The 22,584-nt window shown below is 38.8% G+C and overlaps 1 protein-coding gene across 1 annotated transcript in view; it reads left to right on the top strand.

The window, feature by feature from the left end:
• LOC141946479 (dynein axonemal heavy chain 5-like) overlaps positions 1-22,584 on the top strand; it is a 166,861-nt gene continuing 144,277 nt past the window's right edge. Inside the window, exons 1-13 of the mRNA XM_074876324.1 lie at positions 1-163; positions 4,485-4,585; positions 6,065-6,253; positions 6,356-6,430; positions 8,747-8,833; positions 10,241-10,312; positions 13,149-13,250; positions 14,162-14,348; positions 15,525-15,690; positions 15,797-15,890; positions 18,625-18,723; positions 20,030-20,211; positions 22,423-22,542. Of these exons, the coding sequence (XP_074732425.1) occupies positions 1-163; positions 4,485-4,585; positions 6,065-6,253; positions 6,356-6,430; positions 8,747-8,833; positions 10,241-10,312; positions 13,149-13,250; positions 14,162-14,348; positions 15,525-15,690; positions 15,797-15,890; positions 18,625-18,723; positions 20,030-20,211; positions 22,423-22,542 (1,637 nt within the window). The remainder of the gene's footprint in view (positions 164-4,484; positions 4,586-6,064; positions 6,254-6,355; positions 6,431-8,746; positions 8,834-10,240; positions 10,313-13,148; positions 13,251-14,161; positions 14,349-15,524; positions 15,691-15,796; positions 15,891-18,624; positions 18,724-20,029; positions 20,212-22,422; positions 22,543-22,584) is intronic.

The raw sequence follows: 22,584 nt of genomic DNA, 5'->3' as shown, positions 1-22,584 counted from the left end.
ATGGAGGAAACTCTGGGAGGTGAGACTGAATTAGGGGGAAGAGTCGAGCCCAGTTCCTCTCCTGGTCACTCTGCAGAGCAGGAATCAGAACAACTGAGAGCAACGCAACTTTCTTCCAAACCTGATATTGATCTCTGTCCACCTCTCATTGCTATAAAAAAAGGTAAGGGAGAAAATAATGTTAAGTACTTCATGTTGGCTTTATATGGAAAAAAATTCCAGGAACAAAATGAGAAACAATTATTAAGTAGAGTGTTTAAGTTTATAATATATATACTGGGTGGGTACATGCTATTCTGAATGTGCCAGTGTAGGGACTGCAATGTGCAATTTTCAGCTTTATAAATAAATACGTACATATAAATAAATACTTTTTTATAAATATATATATATTTACAGGGTCATACACAGTGCAACTCTGATCACTTAGCAGATTTCCTAGTATTGAATCATAGTAGCATGATTAGAACAATTTTTCTGGAATTAAAGTGAGTAGTACTCTATAGTATGGTATACTCTATAGTATGGCATATAGTATGGTGTATCTTTTCTGGAATATATTAACAGTGATAATAGATTGAATAATTAGTTCAAAGATTATTGAATGTGGCCTCACAATGACATCAGCCAGCTCCCTCTGTGCTTGTGGGAGCATCCCATCAGCGTCCCTGGATTTGCCTATGCCTACTCTGCTTCAGTATTCTCTAACCTGATCCTCTTCCACAAGGTCAGGGAATACTTCAGCAAAGTGGGCATACGTAGGTCTATGGGCCCTGGTGGGATGCACCCACAAGCACAGAGGGAGCTGGCTGATGTCATTGCGAGGCCACGTTCAATAATCTTTGAATTCTCATGGCAACTGGGAAAGGTGCCTGAGGCCTGGAGGAAAGCTAATGTCACTGTTGTCTCCAAGAAGGGCAAGAAGGAGGGCCCAGGGAACCACAGGCTGGTCAGTCTCACCTCAGTCCCTGGGAAGGTGATGGAGCACCTAATCCTGGATGCCGTTTCCAGGCACATGAAGGACAAGAAGGTGATTTGGAGTGGTCGGCATGGATTCACCAAGGGAAGAAATGCTTGACCAACCTTATTGTCTTTTGCAGTGAAATAATTGGCTTGGTAGGTGGGAAGAGTGCAGTGGATACAGTCTACCTTTTCTTCAGTAAGGCTTTTGACATTCTCCTGTTGGAAATTTTTTATTGTGCTCCTTGAGGCAAATTAAACACACATTTGTGCTGAAATATATTAAAAAAAATATTAGTAAACAATGCATTGGACAGTCCTACTGCCATAACCGCTTCTACAAGAAGTCTGCAAAGATACTTCACAAGGTGATTCCTTATATACACTTGCACCAGCACTGGTTCTGTGAGCAACACATGGAGCCCCTCAGCCCAGCCTTGGGTTCATCCCCCAGCACCAGCTCTGCTGCCCAAAGGTAGACCCTGAGCCACCCATTCCAGGATGGCTACAAGACAATGTTGTGGCTGCTTCTTATCTCATCACCAAGGGAAACTACACTCCCTCACAGGGAGTTGTTCTGTCTCTGGCATTCCTGCTTCCAGCCAGCTTAACCCCTTCTGCAGTTGGGCCTTCTTGCTCTCCATTCCTGGGTCACAAGTTACCACTGCAGAGCAGTTACAATTTGAATTTTCCCTTCACTCCTGTAAGATCTTCGTAGAGAAGCTAATGAAGTGTGGGCTGGCTGAGCAGACAGTGAGACGGATTGAAAACTGACTGAACAGACAAGCCCAGAGGGTGGTGATCAGTGGTACAAAGTCCAGCTGGAGGCCAGTAGGTAGCGGTGTACTCCAGGGATCAATACTGGGTCCAGTCCTGTTTAACATCTTCATTAATGATCTGGATAATGGGGCAGAGTGTACCCTCAGCAAGGTTGCTGATAACACAAAACTGGGAGGGGTGACTGATACACCAGGGGGTTGTGCTGGCATCCAGAGGGACCTCAAGAGGCTGGGGAGTTGGGCTGGCAGGAACCTTAGGCAATTCAGCAAGGGGAAGTGCAAAGGCCTGTACCTGGGGAGGAACAAGCCGAGGTACCAGTACATGCTGGGGGCTGACCAGCCAGAAAGCAGATTGGTAGGAAAGGGCCTAGGGGTCTGGGTGGACACCAACTGGAACATGATCCAGCAATGGGCCCCTGTGGCAAAGCAGGCTAATAATACTGTGGGTTGGATGAAGAGGAGTGTTTCCACGAGGTCAGCACTGGTGAGGCTTCATCTGGAATACTGTGTCCACTTCTAGGCTCCCCAGTACAAGAGAGATATGGACATACTGGACAGAGTCCAGTGAAGCGCCATGACGATTGATGAAGGCACTGGAGCATGTCTTCTATGAGGAAAGGCTAAGAGAGCTGGGACTGTTTAGCCTGGACAAGAGAAGGCTCCAAGGGGATCTCATCAGCATGTATAAATACCTGAAGGGAGGGTGTAAAGAAGATGGAGCCAGGCTCTTTTGAGAGGTGCCCAGTAATGGGACAAGAGGCAATGGGCACAGCCTGAAACACAGGAGGTTCTGCCTGAACATCAGGAAACACTGTTCCACTGTGAAGGTGACTGAGGACTGGCACAGGTTGCCCAGGGAGGTTGTAGAGTCTCCATCCTTGGAGATAATTCAAAAGCCATCTGGACATGGTCCTGGGCAACCAACTTTAACTGGCCCTGCTTGAGCAGGGTGGGTTGGACCAGATGACATCCAGAGGGCCCTTCCAATCTCAACCATTCTGTGATTCTGTGATTAATACATTATAATCAAGGGAAAAGGGACACAATCTGTAAGAAAATTTATAAGGAAATCAGTGCTATTAGAATATTAATTTTAGTCACAATCTCAACATTTTTTTAGAATAGATTAAACAGTAGTTCCTGAAAGTTTAGTGAACTGCTCATTAACACTACTGCATGCTCCACTGAAGATCTTATTTGCTACCAAGGATGGGACCTAAAGATCATCATCTCAGAAATAAAATGGTTGTTTTTTCTTGGACTAGAAGCAAGCTGTAGCAATTACAAATAGTGTTGTTCAGTGCTTTCAAATAATTATCTTTTTGAAGCTAACTAAAACAATATTTCTGTTATGGAGAGATAAAGCAATATTTAGGAATGCTTTGTAATTAGTTTTTTTGAAGGAGAAATGGTGGCTGGCTGGAGATAGGTTATTGTACTTAGTATCAGGAAAACATAAATACTCTGTTACTTAAATGACTCAAAAATATTCAAATCCTAATTTACAGGAAAAACAAAGGTATGCAATAAATTTTTTATTAAGTAACTTCAAGGGCTTCACAAGTTCTTAAGGAGGCTGTCCTGGTTTTGGCTGGGATAGAGCTTATTGTGGGTTTTTTTCTTCCTTCTTAGTAGCTAGAATAGTGCTGTGCTTTGGATTCAGTAGGGTATTTGATATGAGAAGAATGTTGATAATGTACTGATGTTTTCAGTTGTTGCTAAGAAATCAAGGACTTTTCAGCTTCTCATGTCCTGCCCGTGTGCAGGGACACAAGAAGCTGGAGGGAAGAAGAGCCAAAACAACAGACACGAACTGGCCGATGGAATATTCCCTATCATCTAACATCATGCTCAGTATATAGATAAGGGTGGGCTGGGAAGCTCCACTGGGGCTCTCGGGATGGTGGTTTCAGGGTTCTCTCTTCTCTGGGCTCGCTAGTCAGGAACAGGCTGGGCATTGGTCAGCGGGTGGTGAGCAATCACACTGTGCATTACCCGTTTGTATTTTCTATTATTACTATTATTATTCTCATTATTACTTTTATTTCAATTATTAAACTGTTTTTATGCCAACCTACGAGTCGCCTTACCCCTACCCCTTCAACTGTCTCTCCCATCCCCTGGGGGTGGGGGAAGGTGAGCAAGCGGCTGCGTGGTGTTTGGCTGCTGGCTGGGTTTAAGCCATGACAGAGTCTTAAACAATCAACAGAAGATAGTTACATACCCTAATAATATATGTCCTGGTTTTATTGCAATATTAGCAATCTTTATTCTTCAGATATTCTGTGTGCTCAAGTTGTCTTGCAAGTCTCTGCAAGTAGCAAGTTTGTCAGAAATGCATGAGACTGACAATCAGAATTTAGATAAAGAAGTGACAGAAGAGGAATAACTGGGTTACAATAGCAAGTGTGAACAGTGACAATATTTCAGAGTATCTATTTTTTCCGGACCTGATTCCGTCAAACTAGTACCTTAAATTGCTTTTTTCTTACCTCTACTGCTATCAGTAGGGATTGTTTGCAATTGAACATGAGATAAAAGCCATTATAAGACATTTTTTCCCTCTAACGGCTTCTAAGGGTTTCTGTTGAGGCACAGGTTTGCTAATGTTCCTTTCATGTCTCATTTTCCCCAGCCTGAGAAGAAGTTAGTCAGCAGATATTAAGACACAACACTGCAGATCTTGTAAATGTATTTGTTGTGCATATACCTGAATAATTAGAAGTTGTTACTTCTTTTAACTAGACACAGAAACTAAGCATCGTAGATGTGGAGGGAATGTGAAGACAAGGAGCACTGAGCTAGGATCTGCTGTCACAGGATCACCTTTGACTGCTGTTCTTCCGGCAAGTGTTTTCACGCCAAAATAGGTGGTGACTCAGATACCTTTTGTCTGTTAGATTTTCTTCTGTACAGATTATTCTTGAAGTCTTCATTGACAAAAGTTTGGCCTAATACTGGAGGGTGCTGACTTCCTTCAGTCTCTGTTAATTACAAGGAAAAAGAACAGTGAACCCCTCAAAAGTCTATACAATGTTAGGCCATTTACTTTCTGTGCTCACAATGTGTGTTGCTGCTATTTTGGTTTGGGTTTTTTTTTGATCATCCACTGGTTAATCCCCTTCCACTGCTGAGAAAATTAACATTGGTTAAGAATACTCGAATAAGATCATGCTGCATCAGGGAAGGCATACGCAAAACAAGACATCAAGCTGTTGGCACGGAAGCCAGAGAAGAAGACTAACATAGATGAGTTGGGACCTACATGAGAGAAGAATGAATGGTGAATCAGAAAAGATGTAGCTTTTGGATATGTCAGAATGGTACTGATCAACAGCTACAGGTATTCAGGCATTCTTGGTGTCTCCTGGTCTCAAGGAGGTAGAGACAGGAGTGATGTAAAACCTCCATTCAGAGTCTGGGGTAAGACCAAATGGTAAGGAGACAAAGGTGGACATTGGCTAGCTTTTTGGGTTTTTTTAATCCAAGAGTAAATCAGCATTGATCAATTACAATTCCTAGTTTAGAGTACCGAGAAGATGATGTAATTTATCTTTGTTTCTTTCCAATAAAAATTTTGAGTTACCGAGACAGTCCAGACATCCCCAGACTCCAGATACTCATGTCAGTGGGAGAGTGTATAGAAGGAAATGCTCAGTGTGGTGACATTTTTATCCAAATCTTTAGTTTTCCATATAGCTTCTGAAGATTATCCGTTAACTTAAAAATGTTATTCACCATATCTGTCTTCAGTCTTGTTCACACTGTTTTGAAGATTTAAAAAAATCCTTTGTCTACATAGATTTCCTTCTTTATCATTCTGCTACTACCTTTATATGACCCATGTATTAAACGTCAATTGTATATTTGTTCCAGTGGTGACTGATTTTGTAGTGGATTTGTTTATTTCCTTTGAGGTAATAATACTATATAGTAAAATACTGGCTGTATAGAGATAGATCTGGTCCCATATCGGGAATATGGACATACAGCAGTTTGGAAGCTGGATTCACAAAGCTGAGATTTGAATTAGAGCCTTTATAGTGCTAAATTTGTATTGTGACCTTAGCCTGGATCCACATCTGATTCGGAGGTCCTGATCTGAAGTTTCCAATCTGAAGTTTCCATTGTAGCAGCTTTATATTGAGAAATAATTCTGGCCTAACAAGTTAATTATTACTGATCTTTTCCCTCTGTGTTCCTCAGATGTATTTTTTTATGTTCCTTCTTGAAGTAGTTTATGAAACCAGCTTAAAGAGCAACAAGATAATACAATCCTTAAGTGAGGAGAAAGAATCTCTCTATAACAAACTTTTATTTTCTAGACAACTGGTAAGAAAAGTATAGTACTTTCCAGTGAAACTAGGAAAGAACTAGCCAAGCAAGCCAAAGTCACCAAGGAGGAGAGAAGAGCTCAGATAGATGAAAGACACAAGTATTTGATATCAAGATTAGCAGATGGGATAGGCTTAAGTGAGCAGGAAGTGGAGGAAGCCATTATTTCTGATGACAAGGTAAATATTATTTAAATTATTATTATTATTAAATAGATTTCCAAAATTTCCAGTCTTTTGGAACTACTTTGCAATTAACTACAATTGTAATTTTGTTTTTAGTTTCAACTTCTAGAACAATTTTTTGCCCCTAGTGGACTTAAAAAATTGCTCTTCTTTTACCAAGATGTATTGCAGGTATGTTTCTGTTATTACTTCTGTAAAAGCAAAGTTGCATTTTTTAAAAAAATCACATGACTGTTGCAAAATTCATAAAATCTTAACAGAGATTTTTTTGCTATGCATGCCAGTGTGGAAAGAAGTTGGATCTCATTGTTTAGGTACTGCCATCTTGGCTTACATGAAAACAGGAGAATGCCCTGTGGCATGGTTTGATACTGTTCTTGTTTGCACAAAAGAAAACTTAAAAATGGCCAAGTAAAGTAAAAATCCAGACTTCAAAAATTATGAAGGTAATTGAGGCAAAGTGTTCACAGTATTCAGAGTTTAAAATGCTAGATTAGCTAACATAAGTGTTATAGGAATAGGGGAACTGTCTGTATAAGAACCATTTTGTCTTCTCCTTTTGATTTGAACTGCACCAACTCTACTATGGACAAAGCACCAATTCAAGAGGGCGAAAAATGATGCAATTTCTTTCTAAATTAAGGTGGCTTCATCTTCAGGTCTGTCCCATTCTGTGGAAAATAATTTTAAGCTTGGAAAACTATAAGTAGAAATAAGGTAGTTGTGGCCCCCAAGATGTATTTCTCTCCCTTTCAATTTTGAGAAGGAGAAGCCTTTTCATAGAAAGCAAAATCAGCTTCCACTGAGAGTGTGATATCAGAAGGTGCCAAGTGACCTTGAAATTGCCTAGCATGACTGTTAGGGGCTTCCTGAACTGCTGGAGTCCTTCCTCAGTTCTTTCAGGTTTTGCCATTGAGGAGCCATGTTAGGGTGAGCTAACTCACCATGTGGTGGTATTTTAGGCTTGTTGGGAGAAAAACCGATAATGCTTGATCGTCAGATAAGTGCAAGAATGAATTACAGATTCATTATAATCTAGATAAATTAAAAGAACTTTTGAGTGTTACTGGAATTGCTTAGAGACTTTGCAAAGCTCAGAATCAGCTCAGCTGTCAAAACAGTTTAATCAGTTTTTCCTTTCACTGGGACTGTGTGTGCACATTTCTGGGACGAACGTGTTCTCTGACTTAAATCAAGATGAAACTAAAAATCTTGAAATTGTTTTCCTTAACTAACAAGCCAGAAATAAATGCCCAGCTTGGGATAAGTGAAATGTCTTATTTCTGCATTTAATTTTGTTTTATTTTGTTTTTTTTAACCATTAAAATATGAATTCATGAAAATTTTTTTACAAAAGCAGCATAGCATAAAATTAAATGTTTCTGATGGGAAGTATGAATGTGATTTCTAGCATCCTCCACCCTGTTCTGATGAGTCAAGAGATCTCATTAAATTGGCTGTTCTGTCAACAATTTGGTTTCAAACATGTTGCAGAATTGAAGATTACTCAGGTGCAGTATCATACATGCTTGCCCTGTTCTTATCCATTTTTGGCCATTCTTGGAGACAAAATACTGGCCAGGGCAGACCATTGGCCTGACCTAGTAGGCATGTTCTTACCAAGATTTGTCAAAGGTCCTTTCTTCAGTGCAGCTCATCTCTCTTTTGTTCACTTGAGACTGTGCATAGGGGTTAGGAGATGCTGGTTTTGGAGTGGAAGTGGGGAGCCAGCACTGTGTATCATACATCACACATTTAGTCTAGCAGGAGCTGAACATTTAACTTTTTAGGAAGGGGCCTCTCCTCAGCTGGAAAGAGAAATATACCTGTAGGCTTTTTCCACATTATTTTCTGTTACATTCTTCCAAGTTTCAACAGATTGTTTTCCAAAATACGTGACACAAAATTAGAGGGAAGCAAGTGTTTATTAGGCTTAAACTTTTTCGTTGCTGCAAAGAGATGAGGCTGTGTATACATCTCAGTGGAGAGGGACCAGTGGCAGCAAGGCTTCTCAGAGAGGAAGTTTTTCAGAGTAATGTATGGTTAAAAGACGTGGGCAGAAAACAAAATTTCTTTGCATTGTTGGCAGGATCTAGCTGACAGTGTTGCTTGTGAGTCCTGCTTACAATTACATTATGACTTTGCAGACTAGGCACATCACTCTTTCTGTGAGACATCCAGTTTGTTTCCATGGAGGAAGCTGCTCTAGGAAATGCTTCAGATTTAATTTCATTATATTTTCTGAGATTTGTTTCCCTTTCTTCTTTGAGTTTTTTCTGAAACAGGGCTGTGAAACTGTTTACTGGGGATTGTAATATTCATGCAAAGCTTATTCTCTAGATAAAGCCAACCTCATGGTTTCTATCTGGGAAATACTAACTGATTCAGAATGAGTTTAGTTATAATTCACATATTCAAATAGGGTGAGGTATTTGTATGATAATAGTTTTTATTTTATTAACCTCTTATTTATAATTTAATTGCTAGCAAAAGTCGAATGCATCATTGAGGTCAGATGGGTCAACAAACAATTTGCTTCAGAAGAAGTTATTTATTACCATGGGTTCTACTGAGGTATGGTTGAAAAAATTCATTAAGATAAATTCGAAAAGTAAAATATTGAAAAAACATAACAGTTGTGCAGTGTTAAACAGCTTTTTGTAATTCCTGAGTAGATATTTAAGTACTTAGTCCATGTTCTTATAATGCAAGATCTCTCAACATTTCTTGACCTGAAGTGGAGTTCACCAGTAAAGAAGTAGTGATTAATGGATTTGGCTATCTGAGAGAAGCACAGGTCAAATAAACTCTTATTAAAAAATTGCAGATCCTAACATTTTTGTTAATGACTGCACGTTAAGTATTTTCCAGTGTTTGTGCACTTCTTGTTTAAAAGTGCAGTTCTTCAGTGGTTTTATATTGCCTTTCATGTCATAATACCGCACATTACTCCAAAAATAACTTTAATAATTCCTTTATTCCATTCGAATTCTTAGACCAACCTCCTCACTGTCATATCTAAGCATTATTAGGCAGTGTATTCAGAGTAGTCATTAAGATTTCTGATTAATTTTCTTTCTTTCCATCTCTTTTGGGGGGAATTGGGTGTACCATATACAATTTTCTTTGAATAAGGCATGGTGTTGTCTTTTTTTTTTTTTTCCCCCCAATGAGCTTGTAATAACGTTGTTATGTTAGAAAAGACATAGCTGAAAAATTCTTTCTTGCTTTCAGAGGAGAAGTGAGGTTCATTCCTCTGCCAATCGGACCAACTGGAATGGCTTTCAAATTTATTATACTTGAATTAGATTTAATAGATTAAAAATAAGCATTGTTGCAGTACTGATTTGAAACCTTTACATTACTTCAGTCCATCAAAAAGATGAAAATACATGTTAAAACATATTTGGATCAGAAGTTTTCAGTAATCTTTAAATTCCCTTTTTAAAAAATGATATAAATGTAATTCTAAGATGATCCATTCTGGTCTAAATATCTATGAAAAGTACTTAAAATATTTGAAAGCTGGGGATATCTTTATTTTTTTTTCAGTGAATTCATGTTGTCAGAATCAGAAGGGGATTAGGCAATCTCATGGATAGGTCCATAAATGGACACTAAAATGACTAGAGAGGAATATGTCATCTAACAGGTCTCATACAATGGTTGCAGGTGATCAGGGAATGCAAGAGGAAGTAGCCTAGCTCACAAGCTCTCCCTGAACTGCATTTCCTTGGTAGAGATGCTACACTGGACTGGTCTGTCCAGAGGGCATTTTTGATGTTCTTATGTCAGGTGGAGAAAAAACAGTATTTGATTTGAGAGGGACAGATTTTCAAATATCCCACGAACAGTTCACTACTTTTTGGGTAATTAATTTTTTACGATTTTGTTTTCAGCACATTTTTAAGTTGTACAGTAAACTACTTCTACTGAACATGTGTATTCTTTTTAACTGTATGTATTTTGTCCTTTTTACAGGACTTTACAGGAACTTGTGCGTTTTTCCTAAGGATGTCAGACAAAGTGATAACTGCATCAAATGTTTCCCAGGTCAGACCAAAATCATGCAGTGTTTGCAGTGTACTTAATATTTTCTTAGACTGTTATTCACGCAACTGGAGTCAGAAAAAGAAGCAGGGAGTGCTTTCATGAAAATGTCTAGTTCTGTGTTTACTTCTAGTTCTTTTATTTTAGTTCTTTTTCATCTGAATAAATATTTATGATAATGTTCTAATGATTTAGAAATTAGCAACTGCAATATTTTTAAAAACAAGATTTTAATTAATAAAAATTTGTTATTAATCAGTCGTTAAAATATAAATTTTAATGGCAATAGGGAATAAAGAACTAAAGCAGGACATTTTCTTTTATGTAATGAGCCTAATGATGGAAATTCTGTGCTTAAATAAGTGTACCTTTTAAACTTAAAATATAATACTTGAAACTAACTAAAGCAAGGTTTTCCTGCCCCTAATAGCTTTAGTTGTGTATAAGAAAAGTACTGTAACAGCCTTTTCTGACTTTCAGAGATACTCAAATTCTTTGGAAATATTTGTGATAGAAGAGCATCCAGCTACTAACATCTAAGAATAGACATTAAAGAAAAAAATGTAACTAGCCTGAATTCATATTCTCAAAAATATTGATGCACTCATTTTTATGCTGTACAGATTTTCCTCTTATTTGTTACTAATAGGTTGATGCATTCCATTTGAACAGGCCAAAGCTGTAGTAAGTGTGTTCTCCAGCTACAGTCATGGAAATTAGTACTTCAGTTTCTGTCAGTCACTTGCTTTATAACAATATTTTTATCAATACCTCATCCAGGGGTGCAAAAGTAATTTCTAGGCTTCCTCTTCTCACGCCCTGTCAGTCCTGCTGTGCTGCTTCGGTTGGGTACCTGTCAGAATGGTTGTCCAAACTCTTCAGTTAGCTGCCTTCGTGCCTTCTTTCTGTGGGTCTCCTGTGATCACATTCTTTTGGCAGGGGCTGTCATGTAGCTGTCATCAAACTTCATTCCTTATGTGAAACAATATTTTAGATGCTATAGAAGGTAAAACAAGCCCTAATTTTCAGTCAGCCAGTCTTCACACTGATGAGGCTTGGAGCTCAGGCTCAGACTGGTTTGGCAAATTTTGGTCCTGAAGAGCTGTGTAGGAAGAGTTGGAAAGAGAACCTAAGAACCCCCTAGGAGTACATGGATTTGTCCCCTATTTCTCAAGAGGAATAGCTGAATCTTCAGCATCCTGTGGAAATAAATGGATCAGCTTGTATGTCGACCTTGCCCTAGAGATTCAGAATTCTTGAAAGACTTAATTTTCCCTGTCTTCCCATCCCTGCAACAAATGCAAACACTGTCATATGGGAGAAACTGGCATTGTTAAAAGCATCTGACGGCGAAAAATAGAGGTCAGTTCGTTTCTTCATTACCCTTCTGTCCTTTCCTTCTGCTATTTTGTTAGCACACCCTCTTGCAGAAGGAAGTAGTTTAGGAGCATTTCCTTGTCAACAACCTCGTGGGCATTGTCTCCCAGGGAACATGTTTAGACATGCAAAGAAATCTGGTCTTCCTTGTAAGCACTTCTTTAAGCAGAATTATGCCTTGATTGTCATCCATAATTCCTCCAATTTTTGAGAAATAGCTTTCTACCCTCTTGTACTCTAGTGGGGTCATAATACAGTAATGTTGTTAGGACTGAGTATTCCACCCATACATAACAACTAAATGTCTAAATGTACTTCTTTTGCATGAAAGGGGGAAACTAGCAAGAAAAATGTTAGTGAAATTAATAATCAAGATAGCCAAGAATGACAAAGTCTCTACAAAAATTCATTTCTAATTGCCATTACTAAAACACTCTGGAATTACTTTTTGCACAGGCAAAAGCTGGAAGTAGAAGCATCCAGGGCAGAACTCAGAATGCTTTCCCCCATATCAGTGAAGCATTCATTATGACAGAGGAACAATCAGTGTATTTTTGTGCAGTTCAGAACTTCTGAACGAGACATACCCAGAGCTGAACTGGCTAGTCAGTACGGGTCATGTTCAGAATATATACATTTGTAAACAAGATGCCAGTGACACAAAAGCCAACCAGTCCATAAGCAGATAGTCTTGGGAAAAGATGCAATCCCTCACCTCCTCCAATTTATGCTTTTTTTCTGCAATAAAATTCCACTCCCCACTACTGTCTTTCCCTGTCCCCAGCTTCAGCAGTTCACTGCCTCGTGCTTCACATTAACTAGAATAGACTGTTCCAATCAGAAGGGACCTACAATGATCATCTAGTCCAACTGCCTGACCAATTCAGGGCTGACCAAGTTACAGCATGTTCTTAAAGGCATTGTCCAAATGCCTCTTAAACATTGACAGGCTTGGGGCATCAACCACCTCTCTAGGAAGCCTGTTCCAGTGTTTGACCACCCTCTCGGTAAAGAAATGTTTCCTAAGCATAAGTTTGTTAACAATGAAATGGAGAGAATGGTGCAACTGAGAGAAGCATTTCTTGCCTGATACATTTGTTGTCCTTTTTTTAGGCATTTATGATAGATGGAAGCTGTTCCTCTGCAAGAGAAATATAGACATATAATTGTTTTAAGATTAATTCATGCACTGATGTTAAATGGTTGATTTTAATTGGTTGCTGGAGTCTTGCTACAATATGGGACTGACTCCTCTGGTGAACTTAAGGGCAAGTCTTGGAATTTCCAGTTGAATTTTAGTCTATGTCCAGTCCAAATTCAGTAGCTGGGGGCCAACATCCTCATGGAACCTGCAGAGTTGTGGAGTGTATATATGCCTGCCATGTGTCTGAATTTCACTCAAATAGTATATAATGTTGCAGAAGTTTACATGCACTCTGCTAATTTTTGTTTCTTCCGGAAGGAGGTGAATTTTGGCATATTTGATTGTACTAATGGAAATATCCTTCAGGGCCTGGAATTTTTCTTGTCCCAAATCATGATACCAGCACTTAAATCCCAGCAGGTAATCAAATAGCTACCTTTTTCTCCAGAACATGTGGATTTAAGGCAAGTGGCTGCTGCAGTTGAACGTAAAATGGGATACAAAAAGATACAAGTCTAATATAGGCCTTTATGGGAGTCATGCAATTTGTATAGAACTGTTTGATATTCATATAGTTATTGCTTATTTTCAAGCAGTAGCACTGGCTGTAATGGTCATGACAAAGGAAAACATAGCATAGCAGCCATACTGAAGTAAAACTGTGATGACTTAATTAAAACTAGATTAAGCCTGGATTGAAAGAAATGTCAAGTTCTTCTGGCAGCACAAGGGATCAGTCCACAATTTTATCGTAGTGTGTGGACAGCAAGCACTGTATCACAGCCAGAGTACCCAGCTTATTTGAGTTGTCCTTGTTTTGTGGCACTCACAAAGCATCACAGTTAGTTCTATTGCCTCCAGAAGTACACGTTCAGAGGTAGGAAATATAATGAGGCTTACTGTCTGTTGAGAGTGATGGTGATGTATGTTGTTACCATATGCTACCAATTTCTCTCACCCAGGAGCGGGAAGGGAGATTAGAATCTGTTTTCTCTGTTCAGAAAGAGCCAAATCAGACTGAAAAAAATGACAACAATTCAGTGTGAAGAGAATGAGGGCAGGGAGGCATTTTTATTTCTTGAGCACCTCTTGCTTGTTTGTCTCTTCTTGTCTAACACAATAATTAAATCAATGCACACTTTAAAGTATTTATGTTATAGTATAGATGAGTGTATTTTAAAGGGCATACTGATAAATCTTTATATACTGCCATGAATAAGAAATACTTTTCTAGTGAAAAATAAGATAGCTTTTGTGTTCAAAAAACAAAAGTGTGACCCTCGTTTTACTTTTTTTTGATTTTTTTTTTGCATAAATCATACAATAATCAGAACTGGGGAGCTGTGAAAGAAGGTTTGAAGAACAGCCAAATACAAGACTTTCTGTATTCAGTGGATAAATTTGTGGGTACTTTGTCATCATCAAGACAGAATATAGAAGATAAAATTCAGCTCACAGAAGTGGATATTGATATTTATGTCAGCAACTTACAAAACCCATCTGACTACATAACTGCAGGTGAGTAATTCCTACAGCAAAGCAAACACAATGATGCCGTTTATACAATAAATGTTATGTCATTACTAAAATATTACTCTGAAGAATTAATTCTTCCCCAAGCTGTATACATTTTTCTGTTTACTCTTGCCAGGTTTCTGACTGTGTAATCATAAAATGATCAATCATTTGTCCGTCCTTTAATTCACAAATCTTAAAGGATTTGGTAGTTCTTTGACATATCATGTACACACTGGCATGTGTTCCTCCTAGTCTGCTGCCCAAGTAGCTGCTGAGTGAAGCCATCTACTAATGTGTCTACTCTTCACTTTCTTTGACACTGGGGAAATCCTACCCAATATTAAAGTCTGGCTCTGAGGGCTGTGAGTGAAAACAAACTTATTTCTATAAATATTTATATAGACATATAAATACATATATATACATATATACACATCTATACATATATGTATATGTAAGAAAAAGAGTAGCTATGACTCTTTGAACAATACCTTTCCACCATTTCTTATCATCACATGGATTTTCAGAGTGAAATAATGCCAAACCAGTCAATACTTTTGCAGTCCCTCTCAACCCTTCATGTGCCTTTGGCAGGACAGCTTCCACAGAAGAACCGATGACTCTTAAGATGAGACGATAACGTTATATAGCTGGACAGATTCTTTAGATCTATTTAGTAGTACAAGCTCCACGAGTCCTATGCACCAAGTGAAATGGATTCTTACAGCTGCTAGGGCAATCTAAAAGATGTACTGACTTATAAATTATAGGGGGTTTTGTGACTCTTAATAATAGCGTCTGTTACGTGATGCTTTTAATGTGGAATACAAGTGGAAAAATATACACATAATAGTTAATGCATTTCTTGATTCTCTGAAACGTGATTCTCCCAAAACCACATTGCTGTATTTTTTTTCCTTATGAACTCACTGTATTTTTAAATGTTTCCAATGTAAAGAATATGCAGTAGTAACAAAGTAGGTAGATACAAGTTGTATGTGTGTGCATCTTGTTGTTACAGTCTTAATCTTTTCCTGTTGTTGGTCAGTGATTTGAATATACTCAGTTTACATAGAGTCTCAGCTTATGTTTGACAAGGACTTTTCACCTCAGTGGTTAAAAATCTATATTTATTTCTTGGTACTTATGAGACTGTCCCATTCTATGATTTTGAAGGCAGTAACACAGAGGTCACTGAGAAACTTGAAGAAGTGGTCATGATTTGGATCAAACAGATCAGACAAGTTTTAGTGGAGAGTGAACAAATGAGAAGAGAAGCTGATGACATTGGTCCATCTGCAGAGCTGGAACACTGGAAGACAAGAATGTCATCATTTAACAGGTTAAATCCCTTCATTATTTCTCACAGAGTCTAAAAAAAACCTTTTTAAAAATAAGTGTAAACTTTCATTCCAAAGAGAGTATTAAATGTGTTTCTTTCTTCAAAGTCTTTTAGATGAGATCAAGAGTTCAAGAGTAAAGAAAATTATAAGTATTCTTCAGGCAGCAAGATCAAAGACATTAAAGCAGTGGAAAGAGCTGGTAATTGCTATGTTTTAGTAAAAGTTTTCAGTGCGTACAGTACTGTATTTGTAATACACACAGAAATGAACACAATGCTAAAAATAGTTTTGAGTGCTTATCCTGATTTTTACTGTGGTTTATTATCTGTTCGTTGAATCATATACCACCAATGATTCTGAAGACAAATAGATACCTTGAAAAGAAGTCAATGCTTCTGTAATGTGTCTTTCATTGATGTAGTGGGCAGAATGGTTGTGCAAAAGTAAAGCAATGCAGCAATACAACATTTTTCTGTCTTTCCAGCTACATCCTGTGCAGGCCAACTGTAGAAAGGTCATCTTTCATGTCTGAAAGTTCATCATATTGCTTTTAAAATTATTGACAGCTGGCTTTCTGTAGCATAACTGCTACTTCAGATAAATGGATATCTGTAATGTAAACTTATCAGTCAAAATTATAGGCAAGCCCGAAAATAAGCTGTACACCATGTACAGCTGATCAGACCCCCTCAAAACACCAGAATGTAGATCTTCTGGCACTTAAGAAGGTATTCTACTGTTTTGAATATAGACCAGGAGAGCAGTGTCACCTTACCGAGTTTTTGATTTTGGGCTTAACATATTTGCAGACTTTTACGATAATGGAATTTGGATGAGCCTGTCTGTACAGAGCCAGTACAAGCCAGAGATGATGAACAGGGAGAAAAGGAGAGTTTACGGCCTTTGGAAGAAGTGGCTAGCCACTCACAATGATTACAAAGATGCTGTGAGGCTATGCAGTGTGGAAATCAGGAGGTCAAAAGCCTAGCTAGAAATTAATCTGGCTTCAGCAATCAAGGATAACAAGAAATGTTTCTATAAGTATGTCAACAGCAAAAGAAAGACCACGGAGAGCCTACATCCCCTGCTAGATGCAGGAGGAAACATGGTAACAAGTGATGAGGAAAAGGCTGAGGTCCTTAATGCCTTCTTTGCCTCAGTCTTTAATAACAAGACTAGTTGTGCTGAGGGAATCCAGCCTTCTCAGCCAGAAGACAGGGAGAACGACCACCCCGCAATCTAGGAGACAGTCAGTGACCTACTGCATCACACAGACATACCCAAGTCTACCTTGATTTTAATAAGGCCTTTGACACCGTTTCCCACAGCATTCTCCTGGCAAAACTGGCTGCTCAAGGCTTGGATGGGCACAAGCTTCACTGGGTAAAAAACTGGCTGGATGGCCGGGCCCAAAGAGTTGTGGTGAACGGAGTTAAATCCAGTTGGCGGCCGGTCACGAGTGGTGTCCCCCAGGGCTCGGATTTGGGGCCACTCCTGTTTAACATCTTTATTGATGATTTAGACGAGGGGATCGAGTGCACCCTCAGTAAGTTTGCAGATGACACCAAGTTGAGTGGGAGTGTTGATCTGCTCGAGGGTAGGGAGGCTCTGCAGAGAGACCTGGGCAGGCTGGAGCGATGGGCTAAGGCCAACTGGAGGAGTTTCAATAAGGCCAAATGCCGGGTGCTGCACTTTGGCCACAACAAACCCCCAGCAGCGCTACAGGCTTGGGGAGGAGTGGCTGGAGAGCTGCCAGTCAGAGAGGGACCTGGGGGTGTTGACTGACAGCTGGCTGAACATGAGTCAGCAGTGTGCCCAGGTGGCCAAGAAGGCCAATGGCATCCTGGCTTGCATCAGAAATAGCATGGCCAGCAGGGACAGGGAAGTGATCTTACCCCTGTACTCGGCACTGGTGAGGCCGCACCTCGATTCCTGTGTTCAGTTTTGGGCCCCTCACTACAAAAAGGACATTGAATTACTCAAGCGTGTCCAGAGAAGGGCAACGAAGCTGGTGAAGGGTCTGGAGCACATGTCGTACGAGGAGCGGCTGAGGGAACTGGGGTTGTTTAGTCTGGAGGAGAGGAGGCTGAGGGGAGACCTCATCCCCTCTATAACTACCTGAAGAGAGGCTGCAGAGAACTGGGGATGAGCCTCTTTAATCAAGTAATAAGTGATAGGACAAGAGGTAATGGCCTCAGTTGCGCCAGGGAAGGTTTAGACTGGACATTAGGAAGTATTCTTTACAGAACGGGTTGTTAGGCATTGGAATGGGCTGCCCAGGGAGGTGGTGGAGTCCCCATCCCTGGAGGTGTTTAAGAGTAGGGTTGACATAGCGCTTAGGGATATGGTGTAGTTGGGAACTGTCATTGTTAGGTTCATGGTTGGACTAGATGATCTTCAAGGTCTTTTCCAACCTTGATGATTCTGTGATTCTGTAACTGGATTTCTTCATAGAGAGTTGCCTCCTAAGTACTGGATAGTTCCACCTGTCATGAACAGAAGGATATACAGGCATTAGTTGTGAACTCATTTTTCCTAACAAGCGTTTATTAAAAAATGATGGGAAATACCCCAGTACATTTCAGGGATCTTGTCTAAGTTCTGTAGAATGGGTACCATGCTAAAACCATTCTAAAATGTAAGTCGGATTATCAAAACCACATTATTGTAATTCCATCAGTAAGGAAAAGCTTTGGGGGTCTAAGTGAAGAGTTCCTCTAAATCACGTCCAAAATGTTTCTGATTTCCACGTAGATCTTACCAATTCTTGCATGTAAAAGCAGTTATTTCTTATGTAAAGAAAAAATTACTCATTTGAGAGAACTCAGAAAATGTTTGCAAGATGGAATCGTAGTCTGCATCGTAAAAGAGCAAGAACCTGTTCAGTAAATTTTAATAGTATTAATTCTATTTCTTTTTTCTTCTTCCTTCAGGATGGTAATATAACAATTGCTGCCAATGAAGCTAAAGACAACGTGAAATATTTATATACATTGGATAAATTTTTTGGTCCACTTGCCAAAGCTTCACCTGTAAGTAATACTCTAAAGGCACTTAACATGAAATGCAGAAAAGAAAAGAAAGGCTTTTGCTGCTGAAAGAAATATATTTCTCCTTTCAGCATTTAACTCCTATGCTTAATGATTAGTGGACAGCTTAACTCATTTGACATTAGTGAACTGAGTTTACAGATTTTGAATAAACCAGAGATAATACTACTTTTTGTGTAGGAGGCAGCCATCATTCCAGAAGATAATTGAAGGACATGAGAAGAATAAGCAAAAGATGATGTTTTTCCAAACCTGATACCAAGCTGAAATGTCTTTGTGAGGTTGGGTTTTACATATGGTACCTCTTCCTGTCTCCATGCGTTCAGTTGAGGTGAAACTGGGCAGCTTCCCCTTATTTTACAGGTTAAAGCTGTTTCTATTGCAGGTAGCACGTATTTACTGTCATCCTGGTTAAAATGATAAAACTTATTTTCATAACCATGTGGGTCTCAGATTTCATTTTTAAGTGAGAATATGAATTTTGAAGATACAGCCATCAGGCAAAACTATCTAAGTTTACATGGTTCAGAATATTTACGCATAATCCAGCTGCTTACAGTTTTTCTAAACATTATTTTCAAAGCTTGAACTCTGAATCCATTGTGCTATTTTACACTTTCTTCTGCAAATATTCACCGTTCTGCCATATTGGACTTGAATTTTAGATACCATGTATTTTTTATCCTTTTCTAGACCAGTCATTGTCTCTTGTTCTGAGTTCTCAGTATATCTGGCTTGCGTGACTTTCTGTGAAATCTTTCTGTGGGACAGAAAACTCTATAGTTCAGTATCCTCAGTAAGAGAGAGATTATTGTTGCCTTGCCTCCCACTTCTGGATTTCTCTTCTGTACAGATCTAGGCAAAATGAGCAAAGGCCAACTTTCTTCTTCTTGTCCTTCCTACAGCAGGCCCACTCTTTTGTAGCAATGTATGACTTCTTTTCCTCGGGTAGCATATTCCTTTGTAAAGCAGGCTACAGCACCTTCATATAGCTGAGGCCATGGCCAAAAAGAGTACAGCCTCTGTTTTTCCTCTGGAAAATCCCACTCTGGAAGAAGACCTATTCATTTATTCATTACCTATTCCCCATTTTTTTCTCTTGGTGTGTTAAGTCCCTGCAAATTAATTGGATGGTCCAGTTCATAATTAGATATCTGTAAGAACAATATGTTACAATCAAAAAGATGTTTATCCATTGATAAATGTATTCCCAGAGCTGTCACATTTTCTGCTGTGTTAATTTTTAGGAAATTTGAGTTGCCAACTTTCCCATTTTTTCCTGTTGTAGGTAACAATGATGGAACACATACCCAGTTTAATGAATACTGTCTGTATGATCTACTGTACATCACCATACTACAACACATCAGAGCGCATGACATCTCTTCTTCTTAAAATCACCAATCAAATGATTAACACATGCAAGACATATCTATGTGAAGGTGTTTCAAAAATCTGGGATCTGGACAGGTGATAGAATTTTAATAATTTAATCTTGTTTTGTTAACACTAGAAGTAAAACTACAGATTAGTCATCAAGATTATTAAAAGGTAAATTTAAGTAGCCCCTTGTCCTCCTACCAGGCACTGATTCCTTGTGACTACTCATTTTGTGTAGAATTAAGTACTCTGAAAAAACAAATTTCCTATGTGTTGTGAAAAAACCTGTAATTGAAAAGCATGTAATGTGTATCAGTATATAACGCTTGATATTTGTCCCATGGCTTTTTTAAGACCAAACACACTTGAGAAATTAGAACTGGCAGCTAAGGTTCTTCATAAAGAAGCTCTAAAGATAGACTGGCAAAGTTCTATCTAAGATTTCTGTTTTGCTATTAGTGGGCAGGAAAGTCAGTTTGAGGGATAGAATGGGACTCAGACTTGTATTTTCTGAGTATTTGGTGGAGAATGCTGTATGAACAAACACATGAGGAGTGTAAATGGTGCCAATGAGGTACCTTAAATTAAAAAAGCTAGATTTACTGTGTTTGCTAGTTAGACATGCCTAAGACTAGTTTTGTTCTTCCCTTCTATTGTTCTGTTACAGCTATTAGTATCACAAGAGTCCCTGTTTTTCAGCAAATGTTAGGTACTATACAGAAAATGAACAAAAAGTTTGCCTCAACTCTAAGGAGCTTGCAACCTGAAACATATGAAGTAAATAGTGAGATGGGGCGGGGGGGGGGGGGGGGGGGGGGGGAAGAAGGATTGAGAAAAGCCGGCAGTCATGCAGTGTTGGTCAGCTGGAATGACAGTGTTTTCAGCAAACCTTGTGATGCCCTTGGATGTTTTGTAGGCATCACTGCCAGGAGAACTAGAGACATTTCAAGGAAGAGACAAGCTAACTGCTCTGTAGCTACTTGCAAGGAGCTGTTCCTAAGCACTACGTACAACGTATATGGAAGCACAGATATTCGTATGAAACTTAATTGCGTGGTGAATGCTGATGTCACTGGCAGAACAAGTGTATGTGGAGGATGAGAAGTTAAGTGGAAATAGCCTAGGAAAAACACATGCTATAAGAACGAGGCGCTTATTTTCATGCAAAAGAGAAGAGGGAAACCACAGAGAGGGGTTAAGATGAGCACGACATCTAAAGTGATCAACTAGAAAAGTAATGATTGAAATAGTCTCTTGAAAGAGTATAATTGAAGCTAGATTATGCTTACTGAGGTGAGAAGGAAAAGGTGTTACGAGTTCATCAAGACATAGAAAGTCAGGATGCCTGTGCTTAAATTCCAGCCAAGTCAAAGGTGACACTGAGGTAACAGGCTAAGGAGACATAAAAGTAAATCTAACAAATAATTTGGATTCCTCCTGTATTTTGGTGTGGGTAAAGTTTTCAGAAATTACCTGTAATCAGTTAAGTACTGGCTATGTTTATTCTAAAGAATTAATGTAAATAGAAGTAGAATACATTCTTTTGTTTATTCTAGCTGAATTTATTTTTGAGATATTATTCTCATTTACTTATTTGCTGCTGCTGTACCTGCAAAAGTTTCTTTCTGTGCCAGTTAGTGGTTTCAATCTATAAAGTTCGACTATCATTTTAATTCCCAATGATCTTTTGGAAGATGAAAGACAAAGCCAAAGTGGAGCAACAGCCTTGGGTAAATGGCTCATGGCTAATTTCCATGCCTCATCTATGTATCTCATGTATAGTAGTACCTCAGAGTTAATGAACAGCTGTGTATAAAATGTAATTATCTGTGGCCTTAGGAACCAAGGTCTTCCTGGTGTATCTTTTTAAAGAAACAAGACTTTCCTCATGCTTACTGTTGTCTGGAAAAATACCTCTCCCGTTTTGCTGCTTAGAAAAGACAAAGAAACAAATGAAGGAAAACCCATCAGCAACACCCAGTTTACAGAAGATGAGAAATGGCCAAACTGCAGGCATTGAGTAGCCAGGGTTTACCTGGTGTAAATCCTTTCTGGACTATGCTGTGAAAGTTTTAGTTTGATGACAATAAAACCTAAACTAAAAACATCCAATCTAGATAAAAAATTTAAAACAAAATCTTTAATTGTAATCCTCATATTTTGAATGTTTTTCAGGTAATGTATAATTTTGTGTTTTTACTTTGCAAAGTTGCATATCTGACAAAAATGTACTATTTTTATTTATACTCTTTTGAAGACCTCCTTAGGATGATTTTCTGTCTTCTGTGCTTTCTTCCTCAGGCAAGAATTGCTAAAGAGGATACAACAATGCATTTCCCTCAAAGAACAATACCAAACATACTTTCAGAGAATTAAGGAGGAGCTAAAGGAAAATCCAAGTGAAAGGCAATTTGATTTCAGGTAAATAATTCACTCTAATATTGAATTGTATTCACTTATAAA

This window comes from Strix uralensis, chromosome 1, assembly GCF_047716275.1.
Source record: "Strix uralensis isolate ZFMK-TIS-50842 chromosome 1, bStrUra1, whole genome shotgun sequence".
In the NCBI taxonomy this organism is placed as follows: Eukaryota; Metazoa; Chordata; class Aves; order Strigiformes; family Strigidae; genus Strix; species Strix uralensis.
The sequence above is the reverse complement of the archived record's forward strand: the minus strand, read 5'-3'. Positions and strand labels throughout refer to the sequence as shown.